The following is a 16,027-nucleotide window of genomic DNA, read 5'->3' as shown; positions in this document are numbered from 1 at the left end:
AAATTAATAAAAAAAAGAAGTTGCTTGGCCAATGATGTTGTGTAGGGTGCTACAGTTACACAAATTGGAAAAGGTGGTGGCATTTACTGGAAAATTGAACATAGGACCACTTATTATTCGCAGAACTGTGAGCTGTTGTGTCTGTTAGTAAAAGGAAGATCCATCAAAAGAAGAAAAAAGACCATCAATACCTAATATAACAGAAAAATAACAAAGGAAAGAAACCAACAAGTTGGAAGAGAAGAGTTTTTGAATTTTGTCCTTGCTGAAAGTAATGCTTTTGAGTTTTGAATAACTTAATCAAATTAAACATTTATGCAAATGAGGATGTTTACCCCAATTATCTGACTTTAATCTATCAATTTGCAAATTACTGATTAGCTGAAATAAAAGAACTAAAGAAGTTTCCTATATGAACTTATTAGGGTAGTGGGAATGTGAGATGTAGAAATTAGTAGGGTCCACTCCAATCTGAATGGTGAAATTAGTGCCTATCAATATGGTAGGGTTGGTCATAATATAATTAGTAATTTATTACTCATCACATGAACTGTAGAAAACTGAATCTGAAACTATTGATGCAGCGACAGAAACCAACAGGATTAAACTATGCATATCAACAGTAGATGATGATAAAATTATAAGGGAACTTTTGTAGGAATATTTCCACATGATTAAGGAAATTTTACTAAAAAATTCATGTCACAGACATAACATCTATGTTCCTGACCAACACAAAATTGGTAGAAACAAATTAGAACGGGAGAAATAAGAACTTAAGAAGGGAAAAACTGAAGGAGATAAAGCAAAGGAAAAAAAAATCCTATGGACTCCTAATATCTTCTGATAATGATATAACATAAAACTTACTTTTGGATAGGTAGACAAGCGGTGCTATTATTATTCAGTATTTCAGAAAGAGAATTTTAATTATTTTCTAGCTACTTAGCATTAATAACAGATAACTCAGCTGTTAAACTTTGTTACAAAGTTTCGCATATCCGAACCCCAATCTCAGATAAAAGAGGAGAATTATGTTAAATATAGTCAGCTTAAAATTTTTGTCTATAACTTGCATTACTCATGACTGTCATACAAAAGTTTAGAAACCCATGATGATCTACTTAGTCAAGTCCTTAACTGGGTTTCTGAATGGTTAACATTTAACAAGCCATTGAAACTGTTGTTGCATCCTTCAAAGAAAGCCTTAGCAGTCATTTCTCTCTCAAACCTCCAAATATAGTTCAAACCAACAAGCAGCTCAGTTATGGCAGCTTCTGTCTTCTCTTTGTCTGCAAAGAACAAAGTCTGCAACAACAACACATTACTATTGGTCTTTGGAACCATCATGTTCATCTGCTCAAAGCTCCTCTCACTCTGCCACCTAATCATGTTATGTGCCAATGGTGAAATCCAACCAAGAATCCTCCCCAATGCTTCTCTCCATTCTCCAGCAAGAACAGGATCACAAGCAGAGAATCCAACACCTTTCAATCTTGACCTCAGTGATGATCTTATGCTACTTGGCAACATTGCATACAAATCATCCCTTGCTTCAACACCAACCAATTGTGGTGACTTTATCATCTTCTCCATAACTATGATCAAATTGGCATAATGAAATGCCAAAGCTGAAGCACCTAAAGTACCATTCATTGGCTTCAATAACTTACAATTAGACTCAAAAAAACCACCACACCCCAAATCACCATTCCCATCAAGCTTCAAACTTTTGAACGGCCTAGAAACATGAATAGCATAATTTTCACTATTGGGATTTTGATCGGAGGGAAAAACAGTGGCTGAAGCTGATAAACTACGAGACAAATAAGGAACACAATGCCCAATTCCAAACACAACCTTAATCCTTGCTAACACAGTGAAAACAAACCTAACAAGCAACAAAACAACGCCATCGAAACCTTTATTCCACAAAGATTTCTCCTTTAACTCCTTAACCTCTTGCTTCTGCCAGAAAATCTTTTGCTGAAGATCACAGAGTTTCTGATGATCCTTATTGTTAACTGAACAAGGTTCAGCTTCACCATTATTGTTGTTACTACTATGGCTAAGTGCTTTTCTCAACGCACTTTCTAGAACCGAAAGCTCTTCCATTTCTCTGTGAAGCGTTGACGTGAGTGACACGTAACGCTCCAATTTCTTGTGTTTGGCTTCGATTTCCTTCGGATTGGTGAGTGTCCACGCGTGCGGGTCGTAGCCCGAGTTAGCAAACTCGGTGAAGACTCGGTGGAACGATCGGAGAAAAGGATCGCTGCACATGCAGCTGAGTCGGGACACCGAGCCGGCCGCGACTCGAACTGACTCAGCGAGTTCGGCTCGGGCGAGTCTGAGGAGGAACGACTCGTCGTTGGAAACGAGCTTCAATGCACCCTCAAGAGAAACGGCATCGTTTCGAAGGCGAACGACGGCGGCGTCGGATAGCGACTGATAGAGGTGAAGGAGCCTCGACATGACGCCGGCGACCTCGAATGACAAAACGGCAACGCGTTTTGACTTGGGATTCTTCCCGTTGGAAAGCGCGGTTTTTACCCTACCGAGCCACGAATCGAAGGCCATGGTGAAAGAAAGTTTCGGTTTTGGTTCGAAGGATGAAGAGTAGATCGTTGTTTAGTTGCAAGCTAAGGTGCGAGCACCATGTGTTTGTGAAAATGCATGAACTAAGAAAAAGGTTAAAATAGTTGAAGTGTTTTAATTCTGATAGAGAAAGGGTTTGATGGGTGAAGAGGTGAGTGAGATTGAGAGTATTTAAAGTTTGGAGGGTTAGACTTAATTGGGCCCCACAATCCCACATGCATGCACTTTGATTATAGTGTTGGTTATGGTGTCATTTTTAGTTAAGAAGAAGAAGAAGCTTCACTAATCATGAAGATTGAAAACCCCTCTCTTTGCTTTTAAGCTCTGGTGGATTTAGATTTCAATGCACTTGGTTCATGTATTTTGCTCCTTTTTGTATTATTGATTTCTTAGTTGGTAAAAAGGGACCTTTTTCTATTGTGTTTTGGTCTTGGATGTGTATTTATATGAACACATTTTTCTTGTTAGCTAATTAATCATGTGAAAGATATTTGCAAGTAAAATGATAGTTATGATGTTTAAAATATTAATGTATGTTATTTTAAATAATTTAATTAAATATATTAAATTATTTAATAATTTTTAGTTATTATCTTTATATAAAATTAGGGTAAAGTATATTTTTTGTCCTTAAAGTTTGATAAAAGTTTTAAAAATATCCCTAAGTTTTATTTTGTTTTAATTTTGACCCAGAAGTTTTCGATTTGCATCAAATATAGCTAATTTTTCAAAATATTTAAGATCGATTCAACAACAATTTTATAAGAACAATCCCTCAACACAAACAAATTAAGTATAATTTTCATGCATTATTGTTATATTGGTATTAAATCTTTTGAAAATTTAGCCTCTGAGGGTATATTTGATGCAAATCGAAATTTTTTGAAACAAAATTAAAACAAAATAAAATTTAGGAATATTTTTAAAACTTTTGTGAAACTTCGGGTATAAAAAATATATTTTACCCATAAAATTATTTTTATGTGAATCGTCATTATATTTTTTAACTATAAAAAGGACTACTTATTGTTGGCTCTTTTTTTTTTTTTTTTTTTTTTTTTGCTGATTTAGTTAACATGTATCTTTTACACATATCATATATAAGATTACTAGTAGTGAAAAATCTTATTTTTTTTAATAAAAACAAACAAATATATTAAAAATTTAATTTTTTTTTGTATTTTTTATAATTTTTAAATTTATAATCTTAAAATGTGTGCTTAAAATACAAGATAGCAAAACTTTTTTTATATTCTCATGGATTTGTTTGTCATGTGATTAACTACCTTAATTAATTTAAGAATGTCATCTCCCTCTCACTCACTCACATGCATGCAAGCATACCAAATTATTAAAAAGAAAATGGAGAAGAAAACTTGAGACTATTTTTTAGTAGAATAATAATTGAGAATCTTAATTTATTTTTAATTATTTTTTTAATATTTAAATACATACAAATTTATATATATATGTTATTTTTTAAAAAACATTAAAAAGATAAAAAATTCAAAAAAAAAATTAAGACGATGAATTTGGTCTCCTAATTATTTTTTTCTCTTAGCTAGTTATAATTGAGCATGGAATACTCAATTTTGTGGCTAAAAAATTCAGAGGACTTCATCAATTATTCCATTGACCAGCAATTTTTGTATTACTAGACTAAAAAAATGTGTTATTGGTATTCTTTAATTTTGTATAATTAGTTAGTACAAACTCTGATATTACTAAATTAGATATAAAAATTGATCTCATGTGAGTTATATAAACAAAATGAGTGCTCAAACATTCCTATTGTTGAATCCATTATTTAAATTAATCCCTGAGCACTTAATTTGGCGTAGAAGGTAAAACATAACATGACATGTTACAAAAGTGAGTTTGTGATGGTTTGGAACGGTTCTGAGTTTAAAAACAGTGTATGTGATTTAAACATGAAAGAAACAAATCTATGTGGCAAACACAAGTAACATCATTTGTCAGAAAAGAAGTGTTCATAGTGCTTTGTGTGGATATTTGATCAAATTTGACTTGAAACAAACACTAGTAGTAGTTGTTGTGAAATGCAGAGAGGGTTGGCATCATAAAAACAATTACCCTAAGATTAAGAACATGGACAGTGATGTATATATATATATATATATATATATATATATATATATATATATATATATATATATATATATATATATTACACATTTCACATTTCACATTACATAGAGACATAGACACAGTGCAGAATTTTGGTGGTGGAAAAATAAAGAAAAGGAAAAATCATCACTATCCACTTGGTCACATGGTGTTAGTGGCATGAAGAATGTGTTGGCCAGGTTGGTGCAAAATGATCCAAACACATTAATTTTTTATTCTATATATCTTGAATTCCATTTTTAATGTGGTTTTGGAGATCTCGGTAATTATGTTCGGAGGGTAATTAATTAATTAATGCTGGAAACTCAGGTGCAGTCGACTTCACGTGAAGTTGATAGTTGAGAGTCGTTAGATGAAAAATTAGTCAAATCAGTCAAATCATCTAACGGCTCTCAACTATCAACTTCACGTAAAGTCGACTGCATCTGAGTTTCCACCTTAATTAATTAATTAATTAATTAAAGCCAAAACCGGTTGATGGCACATGTAACATTACTCAAATAAGTTAGTTTAAGAGGTCAAAATTGTTCAACAAAGATTAATAAGAGATTAAGAGTTATTCTCAAAATTAGATATTTAGAATTCAAAAAGTAGTTTAATTAACAAGATTGCCAAACATTTTTAACAAACGTTATTTAGGTCATATCTATGTGGTACTAGTAACTTTATAGGCTAGAAATATAAAGATTATATATTAAAACTTAAGTTTATTTGGGGAATATAAAAATAGACAAAATATATTTATCTTAAAAGAAAATTTGTCTGATTCTTACTAATAAAAAACTAAAACCAATAAAACAAATATAGATATAATTAACTTTGCTTCTATTATGTTGTCTCAATATATTTATCTTAAGATATTTACCAAACTAATATTAACATGAAATATATGTCTTTAAAACACTTGTTAAAATGTTTATTATAGTATAAAAAAGGTTAATTACTCTCCTGATCCCTATAGTTTCGCAAAATTTTCAATTAGATCCCTATACTTTTTTTTTTCTTTTAATTGAGTCCTTCTACCAAAATTTTTTTTAATTGGGTCCCTACACTTTTTTTCCTTTTATTTAGGTCCCTATATCAATTCTTTTTGTTTTAGTTGGGTCCCTATAAAATTAAGCCAATTACTACTAAGAGGGACTTAATTGAAAAAAAAAATTTGGTGTAGGGACCCAATTAAAAAGAAAAAAAGTATAGGGACCTAATTGAAAATTTCACGAAACTATAAGGACTAACAGAGTAATTAAACCTTAAATTAATTACTCGCATAATTTTTATAAAATATATATTAGAATATAAAATATAATAAAAATATATGAAATGAAATAATATATATTTATACATAAATATATAATAATTTATTGAAATTAATTTTGAGAATTTTTTATTTTAATAAATAAATTAATCATAATAATTACTGAAATAAATAATTTAAAAAATATTTACCAAAATAAATATTTTTCTCTTATCTCGTTTACATTCTCTCTTATCTCATTTATAATGTAAACGAGATAAGAGAGAAATATTTATTTTGGTAAATATTTTTTAAATTATTTTTTTAATAATTATTATAATTAATTTATTTATTAAAATAAAAAATTCTTAATTTTAGTGTACATGTAATTTGATTATTTAATTATTTTTAAATCTAAAAATAATGCATTAACTTTGTGTATCCATCATTTTTTAATTTAAAAAAAATTAATTAAGAGAGAACAGAGAAGATATCTTGTTCGTGATAATAAGATTATATATAGGAAATTAAATTTTAAATGCAATTGTTTCCTCTATGTAAATTCAGGATAAACCGGAGGGACTGTAGAGCAAGCACAATCATTCCACTGTCCACAATTTTTTTTTCTCTTAAAAAAGGGGTGAGATGTCGATGATAATTGATAATTATTAATTAAATACATATCTGAATAGCATGTTATAATTTAATTTGTACTGATGTGTACAAAATGGGGCATGTGGTGTGAAAAAGGGAGAGAAAATGGACACAATAATAGTAGAAGAGGCAGAGGCTGTCTTATTACTTGAACCATAAGAATAAGATAGAAAGAAAACCAACTTGGGTTGGTCGAGTGGTCAGCTCATTCGTCCGTTTAAATAAGTGTCGGGGGTTTGAATTTCGCTTTATGTATGCAACAATCCATTGGCCAGCGGCAGACCCTTTAATGGAGTTCAGATCCGCGACGGATTAGTTTTTGACCTGTCGGGTTGGGGGATACCGTAGAAAGTGGAAACAAAAAAAAAAGATAGAGAGAAGATTTTAAATTTATTATATTCAGCAATGCAAAATAAAAATTGAAAAAAAAAACAAAAAACAAAAAACAAAAGAGGGAGGGATCAGGGAGTTTGCATTGCATCAAGTCATCAAAATTGTTTTTTATTTTTTTGAAAAAAAAAAGAAAAAGAAAAAAACACAGATATCAATGTAGGATGGGATCATGGATGGCTATTCATTTTCCGACAACTCAACATATGAATCCTTCATTGCCCCCCTTCCATTGGATGCTTCTTAAAACTTTAAAAGGAAATTACCTTTTGTTGAGATTTTCTTGTGTTAAGGTTACCTAGGATAAAATTTTTTAAATAAAAGTATTGAAACCTTTATTTCTTTAAACAAAATCTTTTAGATAATAGTATAAAAAATTTTATATGATTATTTAGTTAGATTTATGAGTTTAGATAATGTTTTAAATAATAAATTTAAAAATTAATTATATTTATTAATATAATAATATATAATTAAAGTATATAAAACTAAATTCACTTTTTTTTATTTTTTTAATAGTTTAATTACTCTCTTAGTTCCTATAGTTCTATGAAAATTTCAATTAGGTCCCTATACTTTTTTTTAAATTGGGTCCCTACACCAATTTTTTTTAATTAAGTCCCTCTTAGTAGTAATTGGCTTAATTTTATAGCGACCCAACTAAAAAAAAAAGAACTAGTATAGGGACCTAAATAAAAGGAAAAAAAGTGTAGGGACCCAATTGAAAAAAATTTGGTAGAAGGACTCAATTAAAAGAAAAAAAAGTATAAGGATCTAATTGAAAATTTTGCGAAACTATAGAGACCAGTAGAGTAATTAAACATTAATTTAATAACTAATTTATTTTATATAATATAACATTTTTATAAACAAAGTGGCAAGTCTATTTATGGTGTATGTTTACTTATAAATTTCTTTCGAAAGTAAATTCATATAATGTGAGGCTTTTACATGAAATTACGAAAAATATGTACATTATTATTAAAATTTAATTTTTATATATATACATTTAATCACATAACATTATATTAATAAAAATAATTTTTTTTATATATTAATCACGTAAATAATTATTTAAAAAATTAACTATAATTATATAACTGTATATTTTATACTGTAAATACATTAAAATTAAACTCTTATTATTATCATCATGAAATGCATGCACAATTATTGCATATGTAAATATATTAGGGTTCTTCTCTTGTAGGTGACTCGTGGCCTTAAGCATAGGGATATGCAACGAAAGAACATGAAAGAAAATAAAATTTGCTAAATCCTAGGTCAATAGAAGTGTTAACTAATTCAAGAGAATTTTGGTAAAAGAAGCCTCTCTCAATCTTGTTATTGCAACAACAAGCACACGTGGTTGAAAAGGATCGATAATTAATTAATTCAAACTCCTAAACTGATTTACACAATCAGTAAAAATAATAAGGAAATGTAATTCAGTGTTTTGAAGGTCAAAGAAGATGGATTTCATAAATTTGTCTTATTGTAATTGTACAATGTACCATCACTTATTTTGCCAAATCTAAGAAGATTATATAGATTCTACTCAACCGATTTAATTACCCAAGTACCCACCAATTACATACATTTTATCATATTAACCCAACAAGACAAAATCATAAGTTCATAACTACATTATATTTAATGCATGGCACGTTAAGAATGAGAAAAAAAAAATCATATAAAAATATTAGATTAATAAAATATTATTTTAATCTCCTAATATTTGAGATCAATTTTAATTTGGTCCCTAATATTTAAAATATTTTATTTTAGTCCAAAAAATTTTAAACAAATTTAATATTATTGTCCATCTTTAAATTTGATATATAATAAATTAATGGAATGAATAACGCACGTGAACGTTAACAACATTTTTAATTAAGTCATATCTTTTTATTTTTGTACATATTAAAAAATATAATTAAAATCTTCTTGTAATATTTTTTTTTTATTCCCCTTTTTGTATAAGCCTCAAATCTTAGCAATCAATTATCAACACTCTAAAATTTATGCAAAATTATTTATAATGGTAGTTATAAGAGGACTAATTTTACTTATATACTAAAATTAAACATTATTGCATCTTCATTATGTTAATTGTTTATGTCAAACTTAATAGTGGAATAATATTAACCTCGTTAAAATTTTTTGAGACTAAAATAAGACCTTTAAAACATTAAAGACCAAATTAAAATTTAATCCAAACGTTAAAAATCACAATAATTTTATCCAAAATATTATGTATGCAAAAAAAATTAATTATCAAATTAATTATAATTTATTTATATATAATACTTATATAATTTAACTCATATTTAATATATATTTAATATTTTAATATATATTCTATATTAATAATTAATTTGAGATATACACATAACATCATAGGAGAAAAATTTTCTTGCTTACTCCAAAGTATAAATCAATTATAAACTATGAAGCACGGACACTTCCTTGAGTTGCCGTATTTACGTGTCAGACACATTTTGGATACGACACTCACCGACATTCGTCCGACATGCGTGTCTGTTGTGTCCAATTGTGTCTTGATAAAAAATAAAAAATTTATCTCCGGACACATCTAAACACACCTAAATACCATCACGTGTCAGCGTGTTCTGTCTTATTCTTAACATATATTTTTAAAATAAATTTAGATATAGTATATATTATTATTTATTAAAATAAAAAATATTTTAAATACTTGATATAATTAAAATAAGACATTAAAAATAATTAAAAATTTTAATTTATATTTTAATATCAATAAAATATCAAAATATCATTACGATTTATCTAAAAAATATTTTATATTTTATATGTATGCGTGTTCCCGTGTCATATAAGATTTTAAAATTCGCGTGTCGACGTGTCCCGTGTCCGTGTCAGTGTCTATGCATCATAGATTATAAATATAAGTATATAACACGTCTTGCAAAGTTACTATATTACAATCTTAACCACAGTTACATACTCTCTCTTATCGAAATTAACAGTCTTCCTTTTTAAGTTGTATATAGAGTAATTAAGACCATTATTAAATTTTATAAAAAATAATATTAATTTAAAACTAAAAAAAAGATAAAAATATGTTTCATATTATATGTGATTTTTTTCTATTAATTTTTCATTTCTAATTTTCTTTTTATTTTATAATAAATAATATAATAAGTAAAAAAATTTAATTAATAAAATTTTAAAATTGAAAAATAACACTTAATTTGTTAAAAAATAAAAAGATAGAGTATTTAGTTAAAGGGGAAAACAATGAATTCTTTATTCAATGGCCAACCATATTCAACTTTGTGAGATTCGATTCTGCTAACAATCATTTCTGTTTTATTCTTCATTCGTACATAAGTACATCACTTACACATACATAGATATACACCACTTGCATAAATAATTTTGTTAAGGAGTTTCTTTTTAAATAATAATTTTTTAATCTAAGAAATGCATGAAAGTTTCAAAACTTTAATTCTTCTATAAAATTGTACTATTTTAAAACTCCAATGTGTAATTTCTCTAAAAATATTTATTATAAGTTTTCGAAATTTAAAGTGATAAATATTATGATCTTTTCTAATAAAGTGGTAAATCTAAAATGTTTATTGTAATTTATAATCATATTTTTCAAACATAACAAATAAAGTCTGGTCAAAATACATTTTTTGTAGTGAATTCAAACTCTCATTCTTATAAGTTTAGGGTGGAAACTCAGGTACAGTCGACTTCATGTGAAGTTGGTATTTGAGAGCCGTTAAATGATTTGACTTATTTAACTAAATTTTCATCTAACGGCTCTCAGGTATCAACTTTACGTAAAGTCGATTTTACATGAATTTTTACCTAATTACAATAATATGTAAATATATTATTTAAAAGTAGTAGAAGTAATTAAAAGTTGAACAGTACTAAGTGCTATATTGCTATATATCATATCCACTTTGATGTTGAAATTAATCATGTTTATATTGGAGGTGCCTGTGCATGTTTACACTATGCTTTGCTTTCTGGATTTGCAATTAAAGCACATACATAATGGTGACTCAAACCTAACATTTTGAGGCACCAAACATACAAACTTTGAAAATGGGAAAGTATGTTTGTCTTTTGAGGGTACAAATCTATTATCACAAAACAATATGTATTCTTTTTCCATCATAAATAATTATTATCCCCCAAGATTTTGATATGCACATCATACGAAAATAATTGGTAATAAAAAATAATTAAAAACAGTTAAAATTTATTTTATTTAATATTTATTAATTTTAATAATAATTAATAAATATTAAATAAAATAAATTTATAATTTTTTTATCTCTTTAATATTATCACACGTTAAAAGATTATTAGAATTATAAAAAAATGTAACGAAAAAATACTCAGGTTGTGATGAAGTCGTTACTATAAATTGATGAAAATTAGGGGTAGCAACATGTACTCTACTCTATTTAATCCGACTCTACTTGACTGGGTAGGGTTGCCAATTCGATCCGCAACGGATAGAGTAGGGTACGGGTAGGGTTCTCGTGCGGGTCGAGTAGGGTGCGGGTTGTGCCTCAATCCTACTCGACCAACTCTCACTAAATACAAAAGATCTTTAGTCATTAAAAGAAGATCATTAATTGATAATTTAATATTCTTTTTACATAAAAACCAGTTCTATTTTAAATTATCATTAAGTTATATAATAATGTTACATCTTTTTTTATAGCCCGCGGATAAGATCGAATACCTGCGAATAGGGTCAGGGGGTAAAGTAGGGTTAAGTTTATATAAAAATCTCAACCCGCGAATAGGGTTAAGGTTAGCTCCAAACCCTATCCTACTCTACTTTATACTATCCATTGCCACCCCTAATAAAAATTATCAAAATAATAATAAATTTAGAATTTGGAAAGCACTAACTACTAAGACCGAAAAGAAAATGATCAAAATAATATAAATAAAGATAACTAAATATTACTACATACCTGAGACCTCTCTAATCAGATTTTTTGTGTGGCATGCTTGCACGCTTGCCACGTGGACCACCAAATATTATTACATGATGACGTGGCTAGTTAAATTAAAGTTAGCTTTATGAAAGTCAAAACCATGCTATGCATGCTATGTGAGGTCATCAAGCTTTATTTATTTTGCTAATGGGAATTGAATAAGCACTACTACATGCTACATGCATATATATCTACATATAATAATTATTATTATTCTAAGTGGAAGTGATGATGATAACGATGAAAATGTGGCACTTTGACCTACTCTAATATCTACATAGCAACCTCTCTTCCAGAAGTTAAAAGAGCAATAATAATTTAGATGATGTAATAATAATAATGGAGACACTATTGCTTGAGACATCCACACAAAATCATATAAATATGATCATATTAGTGTGAATAATGTTTAATTTAGATGTGGAAAAATAATAAAATTTTATTTTAATTAGATATAATCATGAAACACTTAGCTGAGCTTCAAGTGATTAGAAATAATAATATTATTTTATTTATATGCTATCTTTTTGAGTGAGTGATTACTTGCCCTAATTGTATGCATCAATAATTAAGATTTTAACTTTTTAATTAAGCATAATATTATTATTTCGTTATAGACCATATGAACACTAGCTATAGTGAAGTTAGGTCAACGTTACAAAAAGAATTTTAAATTCAGAGGTTGGAGTTGACTTATCTCATAATAATCATTTTCTAGCCCTAATTATAGGTGAGCTCTTATTTGTATACATCGTGTCCGATCCATGTGCCTCTCTTGCATCTTTTATCTATTGATATAAAACAATATATATTGATGAAGTTGACCTGATATAAAAAATGTTCAGTATGATGAATTCCTTTGATTTTTTTTAAATTATGTATATATATATATATAAATATGTTACGGCCCAGCCTAGCTGGACTAGTGGCCGATCCGGCTCACGAGTTACCCGACCCGCACGAGCGTAACCTGTCGGGGCGGCGACTCGGACACCTCTCCTCTTTGGAGCCAGCTTATCATGCAACAGCTGGTGAGGGAAAATTTTAAAGAAGGTGGGTCTATTTTTGCGAGACCCACCTCTGATAGGGTATATATGAGGAGGGCTCTACCTCTCTCTCAAAGTACGTCACTATACCACTTTTACTCTCATAGCTACTTGTATACTTTCTGACTTGGACGTTGGAATGTTCTTACAGGTGGCATCCCCCATACTTCACAAAGAGCTCGGAAGATCGTCGGATCACGCGCCTCGCCTACAGACTCAAATCCAAGTTGATCCCCATCTTTTTCTCTAGAGCATCCCTCCAGCCCGTCCGGTACCCCGAGCAACCAAACAATATATAATAGGAATATCAGAAAAAGTTTATCTATAATTTTTTTCAAAATACTTTTTATTATAAATAATTTATGAAAAATTGTTTTATTAATTTCAAAAAGTATTGAATCTATGACTTTTAATTTTATTGTAATATATTTATTATATTATCCTGACTAATTTTAAATTTATTATTATTCATATTGATCCCACTACTGCTACTCATACTTAATTAATTAATTCCATTTAGAAATTTGATTAGCCCCAAAATAACCAAGCAAAGCAATACATACATGCTATACTTATCATGCAAGAAACTGGAACCCTGGTTAAGTTCAGTTTGGGTAACCATTTAAATGAGTTCTTTTAAAAAAATAGTTTAAATATAAAGATTTTTATTAATAATAGCTTATAAATAAATTATTTTATATTTGGATCTTTAGTTATAGAAATAATTATTTTAAAATTGTAGTATTTGAATAAATAACTCAAAAAAATAATTTTTTTTACACAAGAAAATGAATATTAAAATAATGATGATAATAAATACCTTCGAATATTGAATGCTAATTTTACATAACCTAATCACTCAGATTACAATCGATTAGGCAATGCCAAATAAATTATTGCGTAGTTAATATTTTGTTGTGTATTATATGGTAGGTAAAAATAGAAAATAAATATAAAATGTGTATCATGTATGTTTTGTTGTTTTTTATTTTTTTTACTTCTACTCGAACTCCCTCCTCCTTTATTAGAGTCAAGAACTTCTTGTAACAACTATTAAAAAAAAATAGCAAGCTATATAAAGATAAAACCACATGTGAACAAAAATAGAATTGAAACTGAGATTTCATACGACACGCAATGTTAAATACAAATTTAATAATAAAAATAGAGTGGTAGAATGAAAAAAAAAATACCTAGAAGGGACATATGCAGCATGTGTTTCAGATGGAACATTGTGTGAAAATGGTGGTGAAAGGTTAGTACTTCCAATAAATGAAACATTGCGTGAAAATGATGGTGAAAGACTAGTACTTCTAGAAGATGAAATAATGGTGAAGGACCAATAGTTCTAAATGAAAGCATTACCATGATCTCTTTTATTTTGAAGTCAAATTTTTTTTTTTATAAAAGTGATAAAACAACTTTTGAAAATGAGAGAAGTCATATTTTTCTACTTCTTTAAAAGCTCTTAATTAATTTTTTGAGAAAAATTCCAAACGGACTCTTAATCTATAAACCGGGTAAATTTATATTAAAAGTCTAATATATGATTTATATTAATTTTGAAATTTATGAGACAGTTTTTTTTTTTGTCACACACTAATACATGAATTTTATTATTAAAAATTTGATTAGTTAACTGAATTCTACTAAATTTTCATACAAAAGGTAAGTTTGAGAGACAAGTTTGATGATGCATTATTAATCTTTCTACTTTCTAGAGTTAAATTTATGAAAATAAAAGAAAAGAATGAAAGTGAAGTTGATTTTAAAAATGGAAGAAGTGCATTGTGACTATGAAAAGCCAAGGAAACATGGTTATGAAATATGGCATCTCATTGATCAGAAATGTAGGGGTTCTGTTCCACTTTGGGTAGACACACATTCCTTTGAGAAAATTGGTCCCAAAATGAAAATAAATTGGCAAAAGAGTGGATGAAGATAGAAGCATGTCAAATGAGATTCATGATTGATTATTCTCTTTTCTTCCCATTTTCAATCTATGTTTTTTTTTTTTCTCTTTTCTTTTTTTTTTATTTTAATTTTATTTTCTCTTTTATTTTTCTAATTTTTACTTTTTTTTACTCGATATCCACGTGTTTCATCATGATTGGCCAAATGGTGTAGACCAAATTATTCAATAGACCCACGTGCATGGACCGCATCTCACGCGCGACATTATTGGTTATTTTATTTGGCTACGCAAAGCTATGTTCTTTATTTTTGAAACTTAAAATTTGTTTTTTCCTTCATTTCAAAGAACTATTTATTTGAACAAATTCATGTATTTAAAAGATATAATGTATTTGAGCGGAAAAAAAAATCTTAAGGTGTAAAACTTGATCGATGTAATGTCATATGTTATTTGGTTTAGGTTCATTATAATCAAGCATATATATATATAGACAAATTTGGACAATGACAATCTAACAATAATAATGTAATTGGTGGTAACATATGAATTTTGGAATAGAGACATAGACATTCGATAAAAGAAATGTTTGGTGAATCTAAATAAAGAGAAATGATTCTGAGACATATTGTCTGTTAATTAATCAGGACAAACCAAGAAGAGGAATGAAGTCAATGAACTACTCATGCATCTTTTTATGTCGTATAATTTCTCTTTCATATAAATTAGAAATATAACATTTTAGTACTTCATGATTTATTATATGGTGTAGCAAAAATATTGATATTTTTAAAATTTTGTGGATTAAAATGAAATGCCTTTGGAATTTACTAATTTAGAAGACCAAATTAAACTTTTACTGAATTGGTAATGGATTGTGTTCCTAATAATTGATCACGAATGAGAGAATATTGGAAAGTAGGAGAAATTCTTAGTATTACATCGACCAAAGTTCTAAAGTGTTTTCTGGTGTACACTAAAATCGTATCTAAAATTCTAATTGCATTAAAAAAGTTTTTGAAATTGGCCA

The 16,027-nt window shown here is 28.2% G+C and overlaps 1 protein-coding gene across 1 annotated transcript; it reads right to left on the bottom strand.

Annotated features, from left to right (window-relative positions):
- Positions 1-1,044: 1,044 nt before the first annotated feature.
- LOC112751668 (protein PSK SIMULATOR 1-like) lies at positions 1,045-2,961 on the bottom strand. Its single transcript, XM_025800882.3, has one exon. The coding sequence runs from the start codon at positions 2,575-2,577 to the stop codon at positions 1,129-1,131; it is 1,449 nt and encodes a 482-aa protein (XP_025656667.1). The 5' UTR covers positions 2,578-2,961; the 3' UTR covers positions 1,045-1,128.
- Positions 2,962-16,027: the final 13,066 nt, after the last annotated feature.

The sequence above is a fragment of the Arachis hypogaea genome, chromosome 15 (genome assembly GCF_003086295.3).
Source record: "Arachis hypogaea cultivar Tifrunner chromosome 15, arahy.Tifrunner.gnm2.J5K5, whole genome shotgun sequence".
Lineage (NCBI taxonomy): Eukaryota > Viridiplantae > Streptophyta > Magnoliopsida > Fabales > Fabaceae > Arachis > Arachis hypogaea.
The sequence above is the reverse complement of the archived record's forward strand: the minus strand, read 5'-3'. Positions and strand labels throughout refer to the sequence as shown.